The 16302-nt window shown below is 37.1% G+C and overlaps 1 protein-coding gene across 1 annotated transcript; it reads left to right on the top strand.

Annotated features, from left to right (window-relative positions):
• Window positions 1–17: 17 nt before the first annotated feature.
• Window positions 18–15430, top strand: ZBTB8OS (zinc finger and BTB domain containing 8 opposite strand). The gene is made up of 7 exons (XM_039836990.1): window positions 18–175; window positions 8078–8102; window positions 8381–8502; window positions 8716–8798; window positions 9733–9785; window positions 10980–11016; window positions 13906–15430. The coding sequence occupies exons 1-7, from the start codon at window positions 43–45 to the stop codon at window positions 13990–13992; spliced, it is 540 nt and encodes a 179-aa protein (XP_039692924.1). The 5' UTR covers window positions 18–42; the 3' UTR covers window positions 13993–15430.
• Window positions 15431–16302: the final 872 nt, after the last annotated feature.

Here is a 16302-nt window from a genome sequence, read left to right as displayed (position 1 = left end):
GGTCTAGAGCGGAAGTTGTGAAACAGGACTGAAGTCCAGCGGATGAAGGGCGGAAGAAGAGTATCCAATGCTGCAATCATGGCGCAAGAAGAGGAAGATGTTAGAGATTACAATTTGACTGAGGAGCAGAAGGCGATCAAGGCCAAGTATCCTCCAGTCAATCGGAAGTACGAGTGTGAGTAGTTTGCTCACTTCTCTCATCTCTCCTTGCCCAGGGCTTCCGGCCTCGTTTTCACTTTTCCCCATAAGTTGCTGCAGGCAAGATCCCATTTGTCCCTGTATTGTAGTTTCATTTGAGCTTGTCGGAGAATGCTGCAGGAAAAAGCCACCTGGTCTGAGATTCGATAAACCTGGGCTCCCAGGTTTAAAGTCCCTTGAACTTTTTTCACGTATGCCTAATCACATTTATCTTGTGGAATTTTCCTAGTGTATTCTAAACATAACCGTATTTTCAAGCGTTTGCGTGGTGATCGCCCCATGTAGCTCCAACAATGGCATAGTTGAGAGTGTGGCTAGTTTAGAAGACTCGGAAAGCTAAGTAGGGGACTTCTAATTTCGTATTTTACCTGGATCTTGTTAGTCAAAAAAGACCTGGTTTTGCCATTTATTAGCTTAGTGTCTAGGCTAATTATATAACATCTCTTTCCATCTCAGTTCCTTCATCTGAGAAAGGAACGAGAAAATAAATATGAAAGTATAGTGCATACTCTTAAGTTCTATGTAAACGTTAAGCTAAGCTTTCGTCCTTAAAGTTGGCTGCGGTTTGGGGAGCACAAATCTGACTTATTTCTCTACGTAAAATCTTTATTAATTTCTCATTGACCTCTGTGTAGAGTCCACCTATTTACTATAGCATGATAGGCTCTGTAGTTTTTGAATCCTGCATATCTCCCTAGCTCATTTTTCTCTCACTTAAAACCAATTTTTTTTAGTATATGTACTGCCGAAGCGAGCACTAAAAATAATTTTTAAAAATTATTTTCAATAGGTCATATATATGATTCAAAATTCAAAAAGTATAATAGGTATGCAGGGAAAAGTAAGTTTTTCTTTTAGCCATGATCCCAAGCTACCGAGTCTTCCTCGCAAGATCAATCATCTTTTTCATTTTCTTATGTGTACATGCAAAAATGTCCTAGCATTTATTTTATATAACCAATTTGCAATTGATGGACATTTATGGTATCTTAGATATAATGCAGCAGTGGATATACTGGTACATCCATTGTTTTGTAGCAATCCCCAGGGACCAATGCACCTATGAGAGTCTAATGCCTGATGACCTCAGGTGGAGCTCAGGTGGAGCTGAGGCAGTGATGCTAGCTTTGGGGGACAGCTGCAAATACAGGTGAAGCTTTGCTTGCTGGCCCACCACTCACCTCCTGCTGTGTGGCCTGGTTCCTGGTTCCTAACAGGTCAGGTACTGGCCTGCAGCCCTGGGGCTTGGGGACCCATAGTTTTGCACGTGTGTAAGTGTATTTGTAGAATAAATTTCTAAAAGTAACATTGCTTTGTCAAAGGATATGTGCATTTTTAAATAAGATTTTCATGAAAATGTAGCTAACATCCAGCATTGTATTAGTTTCAAGTGTAGAAGTATGTGCATTTTTAACATGGAAGTTATTGCCAAATTGCTCTCCATTGAGGTTGTGCCAGTTTATACACTCACTAGCATTGTATGAGTGTGCCGCCTTACACTTGTACCAATCAACTGTTTTACCATACTTCTTGGTCTTTTCCAATTTGTTAAGTGTCTTGTCATGCTAATTGCCATTTTTTTATTATAAGTGAGGTTGAATATATTTTAGTATGTTTGCAGCTATTTGTATTTCCCTTTCTGGGATGTATTTCATATTCTTAACCCATTTTTCTATTGGGTTGTTAGTCTTTTTTACTCTGCAGAATTTACTTTTATGTAGTAAAATTTATTAACCCTTTTTATGACTTCTGGATGTCATACATAGGAAGGCCTTACTCTGAGACTGTAAAATAATTCTCTGTTATACTTATTGAAGTTTAATATGCATAGAAAATTTTACATGAGTGAATTTTCACAAACCGAATACACCTGTGAACTAGTAACAAGATGGATATTACAGCATCCCCGAAGCCCCTGTCATGCTCCTTTCCAGTCACCACCACTCTATCTGCTTCTCCATTAGCCTGACTTCTAACATCATAAATTAGCTTTGCCAATTTTTGTACATTATATAGATGGAATCATTATGCATTCCTTTTGCGTTTGGCTCTTTTGGCTCATAGTTGTGAGGACCATATTTTTGCTGATAGTTATAGATTGTTCTTGTTTCAGGTATTTATGGGTTTGTTTGTTTTTAGCATTTAAAACTTGAATACATCAGAATTAGGTAAGGTGGAAATTAAGTATCCAATTTCATTATTTTCCAGATGACCTACCAGATGTTTTCACATCGTTTATTGGACAGTCTGTGTTTCATGCTGTGATTGAAACGTGACAACTTTATCATATACAAAATTCCCCTACCTATATTTAGGTCTGTGGTTGGACTTACTAGTCTATTCCTTTGTTCTTTCTGTCTTTAATGTGCCAGTGCCACAGTTTTAATTATTGGAGCTTTATTTTGTCTCAATATTTCGTAGGACAATCTCCCCCTCAATATTTGCCCCTTTTCTGCCATTCTTTTTTAAAAATTTTATTTAAAAAGTTCCAAATGTATACAAAACTAAGGCAATAATATGATAATTTTCATATACACACCGTCCAGGTTCAGCAGTTATCAACTGTCTTTTTTCATCTACACTACCACCCATATTTCCCTGTAGGAGAGGACAAAAATCTCTTTCTGGTACCCATCTTAGGTTCATATTGGCTGGGGCCCTGCAAATTAGACTGACAAAAGACAGATGAGAGAAAAACAGACTTGTTTATTAACATGTGTATTGCTCATACTTAGTGATGAATAACTCAAAGCAGAGCTTTAACAGAAACAATAATTTTGTAGAGAGGTGGCAAGGAAAAAAAGAAAGGCACTTTGCCCTTCTGGGACTGCAAATTGTGGAAGGCGACTGTGTCGGGGAACTAAGAGAAGATAAGGGCTAGTTTAATAAAGTTTATTATGTAGATTCTTCTGGTGCTAACTCCGGGTAGATAAGGGTCTAGAGTTTTCTCTGTCTTTGCTGATAGAGGCAAAAGGGAATAACTTTACAAATTTATGTCCTACTTTTAGGCAAGTAGTGGAAGGGTACAGATCTTTTCTTGTATCTGCTTCTTTCAGTTGTCTTCAGTTCAAAATAATCTTTATGCCAAAATGGCATATTTTGAGGGGTGTATACTATCTTTCACCTCTTTTCCTATTATTTTAAACCACAGACAAAAATTGCCTTTGTTTTTTTTTTAATCATATTAATTATAAACTTAGAATTAAAGGTTTAGTATTTATATTGTCTTTTTCTCCAAGAATAAAGTTTGCCTTTCCATTTTGAAAATCTTACTTTGCATAACCTGTAGTTATTTCTAGGCATTTTATCTTTTTTGTTTCTGATATAAATGATCTTTCATAATATTTCTGTGGTTATTGATTATACTTATGAAAGCTATTGAATTATATAATTAGTTTTTATACTGCCTCTTTATAAATTCTCTTTTAGTTAGTATAATTATAGTTGATCCTCTTGTTCTGTCATCTCGATACTTTTTCATTACACACTGAATTTTGTATGTCCTACTGTATTATAATACATGCATTATCAAGCTGTTTTCTTTCCTCTGACACTGCTTCTGACACCAAATGTGTGGTTTTTTCCACACTAAGCAATTCTCCGGTTCTCTGACACTAACTGGATGTCCAGCAATTCAATTCAATTCTGACACTAACTCCCTAGTTAGTACAGACCCCACAGGTTAAGGGCTCAGTCCCACTTTAGATGCCGACCCCAAATGAGGAACTCTGGCTACCCGCACTTCTGCATAGCCAACTGCAGATTCTGGTGTCCCCATGAGGCTCAGGTTGAATAATTTGCTAGAAGAACTCACAGAACTCAGGTGAACACTTTATGTTTACTAGTTTATTATAGGGAATACAACTCAGGAACAGCCAAATGAAGCAGATGCGTAGGGAAAGGTATGAGGGGAAGAGTTTGGAGCTTCCATGCCACCTCTAGGCAGGCACATCACCTTCCCAACACCTTGATGTGTTCATCAATCTGGATGTTCTCTTTGTTCAAGAGTTACATAACCCAGTCTCTTTTCTCCTTACCAGGTTTGGGTGAGAGGCTGAAAATTGCCTCCCATGATTATGCTTTAATCATTTATCTACTCTACAAGGTGACTGCTTCCATTCTGAGGCTATCAAGGAGTACCACCCTAAGTCATCTCATTAGCATAGACTCAGATGTCTTTAAAAAAGGATCATTATGAGTAATAAAAGACACTCCTGTTACTCAAGAAATTCCCAGAGTTCTAGGAGCTCTGTGCTAGGAACCAGGGGTAAAGACCAAATACATATATTTATTATACCACACAAACATTCAGCAAAAAGCAGCAATTAAGAATGAGAGAAAAAAAATTATATTTATTGTGCAGAGAAAAACTTTTGCTCAAAAATCCTGTTAATATTTTTATGTTATGCTTCGTGATTATATCTATGGAGATGACCATATAGTTATATAAATTACATTAATCTATTTCCTAATAATTGAATCTTCGCTTTCTAGGAATAAATCCTACTTGGTCATGCTGGATTCTACTTACCAACATTTTGTACAAAACCTTTATGTTGATGTAATGTTAGATTAATCTATATTTTTTCCAGCTTCATTTCTTGCCACTGACCAGCCCCAAATCTACCCCAAGCTTTCTCTTGTTCAAAAACAAAACAAAACAAAACAAAATTTAGCTGAGTAAATTTGAATATCTGCTTGGCTTTATTAAACAATTCTTACATTGGGCAGTATCCCATCTAGCAAATTGAAGGGAACTCTAAGAAGTTGTACAAAATAGAAGATTTTTATAGGCAAAAACTGGTTTGACAAGAATGTTATTAGCAAAATAAAAGATTGTTTCAGGCAAGGGCACTTTTCTTTGTGGGAAAGGTGGCTGTGGGAAAGGTGGCTGCATCTAGTCAGGCAGATACCTGGCTAGGGTATATTAGGAAATTCTAGACTGATTGGTTTAAGGTCACATTCCTGCGTAGGGCTGAAATTAGTCTTGGTTTGCTGTCCTGGAGGCAAGGAGCCTCAACTTGGCCTGTTTCTTTCTTTCTTTTTTTTAACACCCTGCAGGCCTGTCATTTTCTTCACAACTCAGCTCAGTTATCTCATTTATTCATTCAATATTTTTGAGAACTGGTTGTGTGTCAGGCACTGAGCAGAAATTAGGAATAAAAGATAAGGGGCAAACAGATATAGATCACCCTTAGTCTCTTGGCTCTTAAAGTCTTATTTCCTTTGGGAATTCTTACCTGAACCCCTTAGTCTAAGTTACCTTTATCTCTAATAGCAATTTTCAAAATGTGGTCTGTAGACACCCGGGGCTCCCCGGACCCTTTCAGGGGACCTGTAACATAAAAACACTTTCATAATCATACTGAGATGTTTTTTACTCTTTTCACTGTGATGATATTTACACTGCTGGTGCAAAAGCAATGGTAGGTAAAACTTTTGCCTATTTAAAGTCTCATGCAGGTAGAATCACAGCATAGATTCTTTTGTCTGTCTCCATTCAATATCAAAGACAAACACAGCCTGACATTAACATGGTGAATGGATTTTATTCAGTAACTACTGGCAGTAGGGGAAAGAGGACGTGTTAGAGCCTTTGAAAGTGAGAATGAGGGATCAAGGGAGAGTGGGGGGTGCTCAGTAGAAACTTAGAAGTGAAAAATTACAAAAAGTCGATCAGTGTAAATTCGATTAGATCAGCAGTGTTTGCTAGCTGGCAGTTATCAAAGTAGGATTCTATCCTCCCACAGAAACTGAGAGTCTTTCCTAATGATTACATTTCAGAGCAATGGCTCCAGTCCTTGAGAAAGATACTTCTGAGCTGTAAGAGATAAATATTCACAGTGTAAGCTCTCTTTAGTAAATGCTCTAAGAAAGGGAGGTCAAGGCCCTATGGCCAGGTGTTGGCTAGAACAAACAGTAAATTCTGGCAGTGTAGAGCTTTCTCAGGCAGGCACTGTAGTGGGGGATGGGAGTAGAGTGTGTGGTCCTAGGAACACCACCTTATGCTGCTAGAAACCATGCTCGAGTTTGGTCAGGTCCTTTAGTGCAGAAGGCTTTTTTTGCGGGGCGGCGTGGAGTTGTGCTGAGAGTTCTGTAGTTTTCATTTAACATTTTTGAGATTCATGTTAATAAAATATCAGTAGTTAATGCTTTTTATTGCTGAGTAGTATTGCATTATATTCCTCAGTTTTTCTTCTCTTGACAGACATTGGGTTTTTTAATTTGGGGAATACAATTGCTGTGAACTTTTTTTAAACAGAAGCCACATTTATTTGTTCATTTCTTCTATTTGTAGTACTCCTCGATGACATCCTTGTCCTGAGACTCTTTGCCATAGTCCTTAACCACCACACAACTGCAACCAACCACTTTCCAGGGTTCTTCCTGTCTGTCAGTTTTACAGAGGCATACCTATTCCCCGAGTTTCCTGTTGTCATCAACCTTATTCAGGTTGACTCAATGTTCAGCACAAAGGGACTCCACCAACTTGACATATATAGGCTCATCACAGTTGGATGCAGGCACACACAGAAGGGCTTGGTGTTTGAGGCTTTGGCAGCTTCACGAATTCCATGTGCCCCTGGTGGATGAGAGGTCGGCAGTATCTCTCCTAAAGCAGTATTAACATCCATTACACCCACAGCAGCAGTGCCTTCCTTAGCCATGGCAGTGGGTTACAGGGGGAGCCGAATCTTGAATGTACCCAGCCTCCGCCTCCACGCTACTTTGTGGCATCAGGAAAAGTGAACGTTCTTATATATGTTCTTATATATGTTTTTATATGACACATGCTTTCATTTCTCTAGGGTTGATATTAGTCATTTCCTTTTCACGTGTTCATCATCTCTGCTGGTCATTGAGCCCCTTAGTGCCTGCAGCGTATTAAGTCCTCAGTAATGTTTTTGAGTGAATTATTGATAAGTTTGAACCTTAAGTGCCACCAGAAGATGATCTGTTATGGTGTAAAGTACACTAAATTGGGAATCAGAAAATCTCAATTCTAGTCACATAATCTCTCTGGATTTCAGCTGTCTTCTTGTAAGTGAAGGAATTATATTAAATGATCTCCAAGACTTCTTTCTAGCCCAAATATTCTTTGATCCTAAGTGGGAAGATGGAAGTCATAATACGAGTGAAGAATAGACTCTGAAATGTTGAGATGACGGATCCAATGGGAGCTTGCTATATAGTAGCAGTTGTTACTTACTGGTGTTCTGTGAGAATATCAGGGAAATGCTCATAATACATACTGTAGTTTACTTGCTAAAACTATTTTATCAGCCACAGATATCATTGAGGAGTACTTCAACTATAAGAAATCAACAAATAAAAAATTTGAGTCTTGTTAAAAAAAAAAAAGCCACCAAAAATTATTTTTTTCTAGAATTTGGCTAGCTATTCATGAGAAAGCGAGACAGAGAAATCTGGAATTTTATATCTTTAATGATGATATAGTTCCTGGAATTTTGATCACTCACACAGAAAAGATTGATTTGTTTGGATGAGGAAAGTAATGTCTAGAAATGACATTTATTGAGAAACTGATTTATTAGATACTTCTTAGGTCACCTAGAAGACTGGCTCTGCTGCCTTCCAGTCATTCTTGAAATATAAATCTTGGCTTAAAAAATATTCTTTAGCATTACTATGGTAATATTGTGTTACTATTAGTTCTTTAGTCATTTATTTAATACACTATTAACAATAACAACTGTAGATACTTAGAAGAAATTTAAGAAATTAAACAAAGCAATTAACTTTTGTATAAACCACATTTCTCTTTCTTCAAGGCTGATGTTCTTAACAATGAATAGAGTTCTTACAATTAGTAAGTCAAGTTTAGTTACTTATAAGTGTTTTTCGCTCTCTTCCTCAGATTTGGATCATACAGCGGATGTCCAGTGAGTATACCTGGAGTTTATGCTTTTGAAACCATGTGCTTAAATAGGAAGGCTGATGATGGTTTAATCTTGATGTCTCTAGTTTTATTTTTTTCTCCATTTTGATTCCTTTAGAACATGAAAATGATGGTTTAAAAGCACCCAGTTTTAGTGCCATGAAATTGATTTGAGTTTTTTGGTTCTGTTGTATTTATTACATTGATTTGATTTTGACTTTGCTGTCAGGTTTGTATCTTGCAGTTAATTATATTACACAGGGCATAAATGTATTTCTTTAGGTTACATGCATGGGGAGATACTCTGGAAGAAGCATTCGAACAGTGTGCAATGGCCATGTTTGGTTACATGACAGATACCGGGACTGTGGAGCCCCTCCAAACAACAGAAGTAGAAACCCAAGGTAACCAATTTATTCACAAGGAAGAAATTGTTACACAAATGTACAGTATTCTGCATAATTTCAGTATATTTTCATAACAACAACAAAATTATCAGCCTGTTTTTCCTCTTTGAACTTGCCTAAGAAATTTATTGCACTTTTAAATTCAAATAAGTTTTTAGAGACAAGATTATTCAATATAATACTATTATGGTTCTTTTTGATGCTGTGTAGGAGATGACTTACAATCTCTTCTCTTTCACTTTTTGGATGAGTGGCTTTATAAGTTCAGTGCTGATGAATTCTTCATACCCCGGGTAAGCAAAGGTTTTTCTTTTTTACTGAGCAAATGGATTCTTAGTTCACAATTTAAAATAGAACCAGTGATTTAAAGTAGAACTTGTGATACGAAACGAAGCCATACAGATATATAAAATGGTATTGATTTGCAGAGATTATAATAACCATTCCTCTTGGTTAACCTGGGTTTGCCTATGTACATGCCATTTGTATTTAGATCTCTTATTATATACTTTTCACCAATCAGGATTGTGTGATAAGAATGTACTTACTATCTTCATCCACACTTTTTATGTCTCCCGAATTTGAGCTATATTTATGTCCATTTGTATGTTTCTTTTGTCCTGTTTGAATTTAGCAGCTCTCATGTTGGCCTAAGTTAAAAAATTAGTGCTTTTAGTTTTCCTTAATGTGAAAATGGAAGAGCCAACTGAAGATTGCTTGTTGCCATCAACCTCTAGAAGGGAATATCTAACATAGTTGTTATCTGGTACACATGGCCCTCCTTGCTTCCATAATTCCTCCATTCTCTCCCTTACCAGGTCCACTACATATCTTCTAACTAGGTCATTCATACTACAGAGTTCCAGTACCTATAGTATTATATAAAAATAGGCCGATGTTCTGTCAATTATACCTTGATAAAGCTAAGGGGGGAAAAAAATGCTGAGAATCCTTGAAATCATATATCATCCTCCTCTATCTTACAGAAAAATTCTTTTGACTCATTTTTAGATTATACATTTTCAAGTATACTTCCCTTAAATATGTAAGAAAAAAAAACATTTCCTGAAATATATTTAATTTGTTCTATTTTAGTTAACATTTTAATTTTCTTTCCATCATTGAAGTTGTATGGTGTTATCTAAAAAAGGAGATAACCTAGATGTGTTTTTAGTAGATAGACTATAATGAACATTTTTTTTAATTAAAATATTTTTTCCTCTTTAGGAAGTGAAAGTACTTAATATTGATCAGAGAACTTTCAAATTACGGTCAATTGGGTAAGTTTTGAAATTTTAAGTAGCAGGTCATGAAAGATGTTAAGTTATACTCTTCACTGGACTTGGCAGGCAGGAAGACAGAAAGGTAAGAAGACCAATTGCATCCCAGTAGGGCTTTGCAGGTTGCTTTGTGAGACACCTCGAAGCAAGAGCTCACCTCAGTTTTGGAGAACCGGAAACTTGTCAGAACAAAGTTGTTTTGAGTTGTTAAACTTGATTCCCAATTTGTCGATATTTTTTTTAGCACAAAAAATATGTAATTGCTAGATGGCACAGGAATTTGCATAAAGCCTAGCTTGGTGGTAAGAAACACCGATTTATCCTTTTTCATAGATCCTCACACCTGGACTCCATTCAAACCAGTTCTTTCTATTAATTAATTATACTTTCCTTCCAGAGTTTACAAACACTTGATTAGGTCACTTTGATGGAACTTAGTGTTTCCCAGATTTAATCACTCAATATCTTTTAGGTTCTTTCTATATAAACCTTATCTTTTCCATTTTATGTTGAATTTTGTTAGTTATTTTGGGGGGAGGTTGTTTTTCTTTCTTTCTTTTTTTTTTGGTAAAGTGAGGTCTTTTATTTCCCCTTCTTTAAAAAAAAGGTAAGGAAACAGGCTTGTTCAAGGATACTTAGCTAATAAATGGTTCAACTGAATTTTAAGCTTCGCTCTTTCTACCACTGCTATTGCTTCTACTGTGATCTTCAGTAGTGTTGAAGGGAGAGAGGAGGATACTTAGGCCAGGTTCTAGGAGAGTTTCTTTCTAGAGTCTTCTATATACAGACCATGGACATTTTTCTAAATGCCTTTACGTGGTATACTCTGACAAGCTTTCTCCAGTGGAGGATATTATTTAATTAGTGTTATAACCTTGAACACAGTGAAAATTTTGAACATGCTACTCTATTATGAAACAGTATTCATTAAACAGTGTTTATTGACAATATGCTCGTACACGTTATACTAGAGCACTTTTTTAAGAGCAACTATCAACTTTGTTGAAATGGCTATTGCACACTAAGTCCCTCAATAGTTATATCTGCTGGCAGTCAAACTGAGATCTATAGCTTCTTACTCCTCTTATCTCTTGGCTTCCTTAACTACATTTGTAAGGCTTATTTTAAAATACGTAAAGAGAGAACACATTAAATCTTACAAATCTTAATCTTGTTTTCATTTTCCTCCTCAAGGTGGGGAGAGGAATTCTCATTGTCCAAGCACCCTCAGGTATGTTTTTAATCTAGCCATTAAGAACATGTCATACTTCCTTACCATAAAGTCAGTATATGTGACAGTAAACATATCAGTGAGTTCTAATCAGTTGGTGTAAACTGGTAAATTTTTCTCAGACGTCTCTGACCTATCTAGATATATTATGTTAAAACACTAATTTCACACATCTGATTTGATGGATTAGAGTCAGCACTTGGGTTCTAGGGTCAGGTTTGTTACTAATTGTTGTGGGACTTAAAAGTCGCTTTGCCTTTTTGAGTTTTGATTTCTTCCTCTGTAATGAAGGTTTTGGACTAGCCGTTCTCTAAAGAACCTTCTACTTTCTGTGCTTCTCTAGATTCTGTATTTGCCAACCTATATGGCCTCACTCTTCATTAGTCAAGTTTATTGGAATAGGAGTAGGCAGATTTTTCCTGTAAAGGGCCAGGTAATGTAAGCTTTGTGGGTAGAAAGTGATGGAAGAGCCACTGCTCGATTCTTCTCTTGTAACGCTGCAGCTGCCACAGACCTGACATGAATGAATGAATGTGGCTGTGTTCCAGAAAAACTTTATGGGCACTGAAATTCGAATTTCATATCATTTTTAAATGTCATGAAATATTATTATTTTGATTTCTTTTTTTTCAAACATTTAGAAATGTAAAAACTATTCTTAGTTGGTGGGGCTGTACAAAAAACAGGGGGCAAGCTGGATTTGGTCTGTGATTTGTAGTTTGCTGACCCCTGTGAAAGGTCAAGGAGACCTAACTTAGTTGGAGGTGACCAGGAAATCCTGGTTACTTCCAATAATTGCATTTAATATAATTTCTTCAACCACGATATAATGGAATAAAGCCTGGTAAGGGAGACTTAGAAGAAAGAAGCATAAAACAAATATCAGTTGCGGGGAAGGGCGTGTGGATTGAAAACAAGTTATCTTTATAGTACTCATGACACACTGGAATTTCCTTTTGAACATACTGTGTTTGAGATGCCTGTCAGGCATCCAAATGGAGATGTTTCCACCCACTAACCGGTATCACCTTAAACGTCTGTCCACAAATCTCAAAAGAGTACTCAACACTGACGAGTAATCTTGCATTTAACACTAAATTCACTTTCTCATTCTCTGAGGCAATTATTTCACCCTCACCTCTAAGCCTTCCTCCCTCATTCTCACTCTTAATCAACCTTGCTTTCTAGAGAAAACAGAAGCAATCCATAAGAACTGACTCATCTTCCCTCACATCAAATCTACCATCTTATTGTATCTATACTCACGTTATAGCCTTTCCTCCTGTATTAATGACAGGCCAGTCCCTGATCCTGTCAGAAGGCAGTCTTCTCTCCTTCAATGCTCTATCCTGCACACAGCCCTTACCAACTTAAGGTCTTTGCTCTGAAATTCTCTCCCTCTCCAGCATGATTAATTGTTCCCAACTTCTTAGATCATTTCCACTTAGTATACAATGGTGCCACAAAACCTGCTAGGTAAAACAAGACAAAACATAAACCTCCTTACTAGCCACATCCCCCCTCTAGTTATTACTGTTCTATCCATATATTCTCCTTTTCTACAAACTCTTCAAAAGAACTGTCTCAATATACTGCCTCTACTTTCTCACCTCTTATTCCCTTTGACGCACCCCAAATATTATATGCATTATTCCGCTGATTAGTAAATCTGCAGTCAATTCTCAATCCTTACCTTACTCAACCTCTGAGCAGCCTTAAGAACATTAGCTATCTGGCTTCTAGGGCATCCCTCTTCTCTTGCTCCCTCTCACTAGGCTGTCCTGTCTCTTCCTTTTTGGCTCCTTCTCTTTCAAACTTAGTGCTCTGAGGCTCAGTCCTCTCTCCTACTCTCTCTTATCTACCCTCCTTCCTTGGTAATCTTATCTAGTCCTATAGCTATAAATATCTATTCAGTGATAACTCCCAAATTTGTATTTCTAGACACATCTATTGCCTGGACAAGTCATCCTGTAGACAAATGCCTATTATCTGACATCTCCATTTGGATGTCTCATAGGCATCTCAAACATAGTATGTTCAAAAGAGTTCCACTGTGTCATGTATACTATAAAAATAACTTGTTTTCAATCCTCACACCCTTCCCCTCAACTGATTTTTCTTTGTTTTATGCTTCTTTCTCCCGAGTCTCCCTTAGCAGGCTTTGGGCTGCCACAGGCAGAAAGTTGAGTTTGATTTAGGTTGTGGTTTCTCCAGATTACAGCAGAAGAGAAAAAACAAAGGCAGCTGCCATTCAAATCCGTCTGTGAGATCTTCAGATTTCTTTCGTGCTTACAGAGCTGGCAAATGCCAGTCACCTATTCTCTGATACATTCTGTGGATTCTTTTCTAGAGCTGAAGAACTAAAGAAGACATCAAATTCTATGGCTAAACTGGGGCAGGGTGGGGGGGTCATATGTCAGAAACATGTGAAGAGAGAAGAACCCCATGAGGCAAAGTGAATATTGGCAACCGACTAGAGAGTAGGCTGAGTTCCTAGGGCCCAGGTTAGACTGCAGGGAGGAAGTCCAGAAGGAGCCTCCAGCAAACAGTAGGAAAGCTTTATGTTCTTTGATTCAACCCATTTAATAAATGAAAAAGCTGATGCCTGGAGAGGTCAGATAGCTTCCATATCCAGGTGGAAACAAAGCCAGGATTAGAGTTCCATCTCTTAACTCCAGCTCAAGTTCTCTTTCTATTGAGCACATGTTGTTTTTACTGGATCAGTGTATAATACTATACTGATTTGATAAGTAATTTTTTTTATGTGAGTTTTTAGTTTTTCAGAATAATATTACAATTTTGACTTTCTACCAGTTGTTGCTAGAGTTAATGATTCTGATTTCAATGTCCTTTTTCTCCTATTTGTTTTTTCTCTAACCCCAACTTTAGGGAACTGAAGTCAAGGCAATAACATACTCAGCAATGCAGGTCTATAATGAGGAGAAGCCAGAAGTTTTTGTGATCATCGACATTTAAGATACTCCCCCCCAAAAAGATTTGTGAAGAACTGTTTTTTCTCTTCCATATTAGAAGATACCATGATATAAATTCTATAGTATCTGACGATATATGGAGATTTGCAGAAAAGAAATTTTTAAAGTGTAACTTTTAGAAATGGAAGATCAAGGCACATCCTTGGTCTATGTTAACCAAATATTGTAACGTTAAAGAGTTCTTCAGGTGGCAAGTATGGTTCTTCATTGGTTAATTCCTGCTGTAACAGCAGGTACTTCACACCCTGCCAGTGGAATGTCAGCCCTCCAGCCTGGTCCCAAAAGGGATCGTTGGTGTTAGCAGCAGTCTCAGAGACTCTGAAGACTCTGTGCTCTCAGATACAGTTTGGAAAAATAATTATAATTTGAGAAATCCTACAATCAGGATTTTGCTTTTCCTCCAAAGTAAGACCTATGTTTGTACATGTACCTTAAGAGAGATTGTATTTTAGATTGTTGTGGAACACGGCCATCCTGTATTCCAGTTGGTTTTCTCAGAAGAAATAATTATAGTTAAACAATTTGAAGACTTCTCTACAAAGAGCCCTCATTTTCTATCTCACTTTTTTTAAAGCACTGATATATTGACAACTTTCCTGTTTTCCTGTAAGAAAAATTTGATGCCCTTACTAATGGGCCCTTCCTTCTAACATGTATTTCATATTAAAGCCAGTATATTTATATTATTAGAGAGGAAAAGGGGGATTCTTAAAATTTCTTCTGTTTTTTAAAAATTGCCTAAGCTCTTCATTACTAAGGATACAGAAGAGGCCAGGAAAACAACTTTCAAATGATCTGAACTTTTTAAAGTAGATAACTTTTAAGAAATGAAACTGCTTTAGGTGACTTGCATCATTATTTTACTCTTTTAATTGAGGTATTCTTTCTTGTGATGCAAGAGTGCAAGGTTGCTATTTATTCACAAATACAAGATTGCCACTGGGTGGTGCCAAATATCATTATAGTAGGCCAAACTTGACCTAAAAGGAGGAGATAGTGAGCTTTCTCAGTGTTCTCTCTGAGCACTACATTCTTTTTCTCTGAGTATTTAACAGAAAGTAGAGGTGATGAAGACTAGGCCAAGAGCATGTGGTTTGAATAGTAGCTCTTCAAATGAATGAATACATAGCAGGATCACTGGGTTAGTGCTTCTTGCCCTTCTTTAATCTCAGGCACATTTTCAAATTTGAATTGTGGCCCTCTGAGCAAAAAAATGTCTAGAAGAACCAATTTACCTTTCGTTAGGATGAATTTCTAGGCTGAGATGGACTCTTTCTTTTTCATGGACGCCTTTGCAGATCATGACGGGGTGGGGGTGGTTGTAAAAATGAACAAGGGGATACCATGAAGGCAATGGAAGAGCCAAGTCTAGAATAAGGAGCTCTTGGGGTGTATTAAGCCAAGTAGGTATAAACTTGACTAGGAGAAAAAGCATAACCACATCTCTTACCACCAGTGCCATATAATGGGGTTCAGTAAAAACAAGTCAGATGTAATTATGCAATACAAATTGTTTCTTGTAAATTTAAAAAATCAGTTTGTTAGTTTTAAAATAAGCCAAAATGAAGATATCGAATAAAAGGGAAATGAGTATGTTACCCTTTATAAAATATAGTTGGCATACACGTTTCCCCAGCCTTCCCAGGATAGTTAAGAATCTTATTTAGTAAATGAAGAGAAAGGGAGTCATCTTGGAATTATACTTGGAGCTGTGGAATTTAAACACTACTGTGGTAACATTTTTATTTTTGGGGGGTAGTGATTAATAGCACGAACGAGCCAGATCACTAGGGTTCAAGTCCTGGTTCTACCACTTACTAACTGCCCACTTTGGGCATGTTGCTTAACCTCGTTGTGCCTTAATTTCCTCATTTTAAGGGGTGATGGCTATACTTGCAGGGTTGTTGAGAGGGTTAAATAAATGTATACACATAAAGCTGTTAGGATAGTTCTGACACATATAAATGCTCAGTAAATGAGGGCTAGTATTATTATTGGGGCAAGCATAAATGCTAACAGCCCCTTTACTTTTCTCCTTAGTTTTTAAAAAGTCCACAGTGGTTGGTTAGGGGGGGTGTCCAGCCTAGAGACAACCTTGATAGCCAGTGCCATTCTGCTAGAGTCTGTTCATTAAGAGTAAACAAAGCCACTCCTTTCTGCTTCTTCCTCTCCTGCTTCTCTACTCCAGGTCCTTCTTGTGTTGAGTTTTCTTTCTAACATATGGGAGTTGAGCATCTATATATAAATATAAGATAAAGATAGGAGCCAAAACCTCTGCCCCGTTTCCTTCTTG

This window comes from Pteropus medius, unplaced genomic scaffold (genome assembly GCF_902729225.1).
Source record: "Pteropus medius unplaced genomic scaffold, Ma_sr-lr_union100, whole genome shotgun sequence".
NCBI lineage: Eukaryota > Metazoa > Chordata > Mammalia > Chiroptera > Pteropodidae > Pteropus > Pteropus medius.
The sequence above is the reverse complement of the archived record's forward strand: the minus strand, read 5'-3'. Positions and strand labels throughout refer to the sequence as shown.